Consider the following 4,732-nt stretch of genomic DNA (forward strand, 5'->3'; position numbering starts at 1 on the left):
GGTCTTCAATGTGACAACAAAAGTTCTAATAATCCTCCATGTCATGGTCATGGTTTTGGTGGAATTCGTAGTACTTATCCCTAGTCCTCATGTTTCCCTAAGATTTCATTTTTTTGGGCCATCTGATGAAAGTGTTGATTCCTAACCTAGAAGAGGATCTCGACTGGAGGTGCACTCAAAGGTGTGTAGTTCTGAAAGATTGATGAGGAGCTCCTTGGCCTATAATTCCATCACCTGTCCAACATTTTTTATCATGGAGGAGTTTATGGTCTTCGTGCTCCTTTTGCTTCCAGTCATGCCTCTCTTATTCAACTTCCCTCCAGTTCACTTATGCCTCTTTGGCGTTAATGTCCTTCTAGGCACAAGTGAGGATCTCTTGCACATTATGTGGGGCCTTCTCAAGGGAGAAATTAAATCCGGAGGTCTGTAAGTCATACATCAAGACGACCATTGCTACTGATTGGTCTAGATTTTGAACCTAGATAGATTCGGTGTTAAATCTCACCAAGAACTAAGAGATTCATTGTCTTGATGCCTCAATTGCGTGTCTCTAAGAGACTCATTGTCTTAATGCCTCATTTGCATTAGGTAGTAGCCATTTTTTAGTGTCTTAGTTGCTAATGAACCAGCAGAGAAGAGATACTCAAACTTGCACCAAGAGGCGATGAAGCGAAACTTTTTATAGGTTTCTTTACTTTTCCCTTATCTTTCCCTATCTTTTCCTTCAGACAAATATTTTTCATGCAATATTCTTGGTTTTAATATTTCCATTAAGATTTTGGAATTGCAAAACCATTTGCCTGAGTTATATTATAAATTTTAGCGTGGAACTCAGCACTCATCACAAATTTAAAATTTTAACATGGACTAGCCGGATCTACGGCAACAGAACCTCGAATTTCTATAAGTCCAAAAATGCTGCTCGCACACCATGCAAACAACTTAGACGTTAACTTGTTATATATATTTATATATAAAGATAAGATGAAATCATCCCAAAACACCCTGATTGTGAACACATAAGCCTCTTGCATGTGCTCCGCGTGGTTCCATGATCCATCCAAAAAATATTGATATAACAAGAAATGTACCCTCCCAACAGTCGACCGTTGGATTTTATTCTGCCAGTGTAGCAGTATACATAAAAAACAGTGGATCCTGTACGAAGAGTGACGCCATCAGTACTTGAAAAACCAAGACCACAAGTCCCAGAAGCAGCTTAGACACAGGAAGACAGAGTCGAATCACAGAGAGCAAGCAAAAGAAGGATTCCAGACTTCTAGACGGACACTCCATTGGGACGTTGTCTCCTGCTCGTCTGCTCCGTTTCCACTCGTAACATAGATGAGATTACAAACAAAATCAAAACATAACAGAATGGACGTTACTGCTCCTTTCCTTTCTCGTTTCCATATTTCAAATTAACAATTTGACATTCACAGTTAAATATATTTTTCCTGAAATAGATAATAAAGAATTGTTAAAGAAGAAAGGGAAGAAAGAGAGATCGCGATTCAGGCAGGAATCAGGATAGTTATTAGAGAGCTCCTTGCTCTCTCTCCTCTTTGATATTTTGAACTTGCACAGTCTTCAAGGAATCATCGGTCCAAAACTCTTACACACTATTAACGACTTCTGCTCCCCACCTTGACAGAAGAAAAACGTCGGTGGGCAGCTAAACAAACAGTTGTCCACTAAATTCACCGTTGCTGAACCCGGTTTCAGTGCCATTAGGGGTCCTGGTATCGGCCCAAACAAGTAGTTTCCCCCAAGTAAGAGCCTCACCAACTGTGATGCTCCCGCGATGGGAACGACGGCTCTCAGAGCATATTGAGATGGTATCATCCCTGTAAACTTGTTGTGCTCCAACGACAATGCTGACAGCTTCGGCATCATCGCCATGAAAGCCGGCAACAATCCTCCAAGTTCGTTGTAACTGAGATCAACTGCTATCAACTCGCTCCGGATGCCCAGGTTCCAGGGCACTTGTAAAGACGAGAATTTGTTGTGAGACAGAGAGAGTTGCTGCAGTGATGGGTGGTCGAACAGAGGAGATGGAACAGCCCCGGAAATTCGGTTGTTAGTGAAATCAATCACTTGTAGGAAGCCCAAATCCCGAATGTTCGCCGGGAAAGGTCCTTCTAGGTAATTGTTTCTCATCGAAAGCTCAACCAAGGACCCCGGGATGTTCGTCGGAACGCGCCCGGAGATCTTATTGTCGCTGGCATCCAAGAAATATAGGTTCTCTAGGGAACCCAAATTAGGAAACTCGCCGGAGAGGTTGTTACCTTGAAGCTCTAGCCTTTTTAAGCTTACCAAACCGTTGAAGCTCGGGGGAATTGGACCCTGAAGACGGTTGTTGTCGAGGTAGAGCTCTTCGAGACTAGAGAGGGACCCAATGGAGGTGGGTATCTCGCCGGAGAACGAATTTCTCGAGAGAGCGAGTCGGCGGAGGCGAGTCAGGTTGGAAAGCGGGTTTGGGATGGATCCAGATAAGGAATTGTCGGCGAGGTCGAGGATTTGCAAGTAAGGGAGGTTCCAGGCGGAGGAAGAGAGGGAGCCGGTGTACCCAGCTCGGTCGAGGCTGATTTCGGTGACTCGGCTGCGGCCGGCGACTACGCGGTCGCATCTGAACCCACAAGTAAACCGCTCGCTAAAGATGTTGTCGCATGGGTCCACCGAGAAGTCCCACGAGCTCAAACAAGATCCCGGCGTCACTGACCCAAAATCGATAGCCCTCTTCAGCTCCTTCAAACTCTCTGCATCTCTCCAATACGTTCTGGAATCTCCTTTGCTCAACAGCTCTGAAACTGTAAATAAGAACAAAAACAGAACCGATAGATGGAAACAAGGACCACCCATTTCCTTTTTTTCTCCTTCCACTCCTTCGGCCTTCGCTCTCCGTTTTCCCTTGGAGATCACAAGCAAGCTTTACCTTCAGTTCAGTCTTCAAGCTTCAGAGACGAGCGAGTTAGCCGCAGGAAAAAATTGTAGGAACAGAAAGAAAGAGAAATGCAAACATCAACACCGTCCGTTCAGAAAGGCGGAAAAAAGAATGCGAGAGATACAAGATGGAGATGAAGTTGGATTTGAGAAGAGAAGAAAGAATACAAACGACAAATGCAAGAGAAAGTGCTGGCTTTTTCTTCTCCCTTTTCTCTTTGATCAAAGATTTTTCGTTGAGGTCTCACTCCTCACGGGTAATTGTCAGACCTCCTCACCACTGCCGTATTTAAATTTGTATGTTTTCTCGAGCCCAAACGGACGAAAAAGAGAAGAGAGAGAGAGAGCAGTGAAGTACTCAGAGGAATCAGAAAATTTTAATCGAAAAGAGAGAAAAAAAGGTAAAAAAATGAATTAAAAAAAAAATAATGCATAGAATACTTCCCTCTGTGTGCCCTTGATAATGTCTGCATGTTAGAAGCAGATGAGCATGGTATGACGACTAATGTTACGTATACGTAAAGGAATATTCAGCCACGTCCATATCTCTTGATAATCTGCTTTGCTGAAATTGCTTGATTATCTAAATTCAAAGAAGAACAGCCAAACGGAATTTCGTCTATTTTAGAATAAGGAAAAACTAAATGAAAAGAAAGAAAATTTTCGGTTACAGAAATGGAATTACAGCCAAACGGAACAATCTCGTAATTTTAAGGTTTAGGTTTAAGGCGGAATCGAGTTAACCATGAAGGCAGGGCGGAGTAAACGGGACAAGCAGGTTAATCCAAACATGTCTGCCATGCCAGACGGATCATTAAGAACAATTGACCGTCAGAGTAGGCGATAAAGTTGGTAGGACAAGGGCATCGAGTAGGGTAAGCTGTACGCCTTCTTCAACTTTTTCGATCTTGTTTTTGTCTCCTACCACCATCAGCAGTGACCACTGAGCAGTGTGGGACCAAATTTTGTTCATGTTCATCTTCCAGTTCCAGTTTAACTGCCTATTCTCTTTACTTTTGTTGTTTAATTTGATACTACACAAATTAATTACCACAAATATAAATAGACTAATAGATTTGTAATTTGGTTTGGGTTAAGACTTAAAAACTTAAGAGGTGTCCAACCCCTGCTGATCTTAATAAATCCGGATTCGGATCCCTCCTGATCTTAATAAATCGAATCGGATTGGAAAAGTCGCAAAATATTGTCTACGGTTATTTTTTGTGGATAGTGCATTGCTACCGTGGACATTTATATCTAGTTTGTTTCTATTCTTTTCGCACTATTCTATAGTGGTTTTCCATGTTTCACACTATTTTCAACATATTATCATTGTATTTAGGGTTTATTACTATGAAGCTTATGTATGCTATTTCTTTATTTCATGTCGGGCACTATTGTTACTCCGAAGATCATTGCATTATTGGACTATTAGATGTAATCATGTTTTTCAAATCCGGACCGGATCGGACAATCGGATAGGAAAATCGGGAACCGGTTAGGTGATCGGTTCCATTTTTCCCCAAAACTGGATTTCTGCCAAAAAAAGTGTTGATTTGGTTAAGAAACTGCTGACTCGGGCAGTTGTACCGTTCGAACCATTCAACGGTTTTGACCATTTTTATTTTTTATTTCTTTTGTCAGAATGGTCGAACCATCCAACCTGGAAACCGGATCCCTGACTGGTTTATTGTTTGGGTCAGTTTTAAAAATCTTGGATGTAAGTGATTCATCTCTATTTTCCACTATCATTTTGTTTTTGTTTTTTTGTGCAATATTTCCCTCTTAC

At 41.9% G+C, this 4,732-nt stretch overlaps 1 protein-coding gene across 1 annotated transcript; it reads right to left on the reverse strand.

The window, feature by feature from the left end:
* Positions 1 to 1,370: 1,370 nt before the first annotated feature.
* Positions 1,371 to 3,650, reverse strand: LOC148849140 (uncharacterized). The gene has a single exon (XM_088952343.1). It carries the CDS (start codon positions 2,860 to 2,862, stop codon positions 1,591 to 1,593), a length of 1,272 nt encoding a protein of 423 aa, XP_088808469.1. The 5' UTR covers positions 2,863 to 3,650; the 3' UTR covers positions 1,371 to 1,590.
* Positions 3,651 to 4,732: the final 1,082 nt, after the last annotated feature.

The sequence above is a fragment of the Nelumbo lutea genome, chromosome 6 (assembly GCF_056320005.1).
Source record: "Nelumbo lutea isolate HS-2025 chromosome 6, American lotus-T2T, whole genome shotgun sequence".
Taxonomy (NCBI): Eukaryota; Viridiplantae; Streptophyta; class Magnoliopsida; order Proteales; family Nelumbonaceae; genus Nelumbo; species Nelumbo lutea.

What these genes read in the sequence shown, in the direction of transcription:
- LOC148849140 (XM_088952343.1), bottom strand. Translation starts at nt 2,862, where the DNA reads ATGGGTGGTCCTTGTTTCCATCTATCGGTTCTGTTTTTGTTCTTATTT.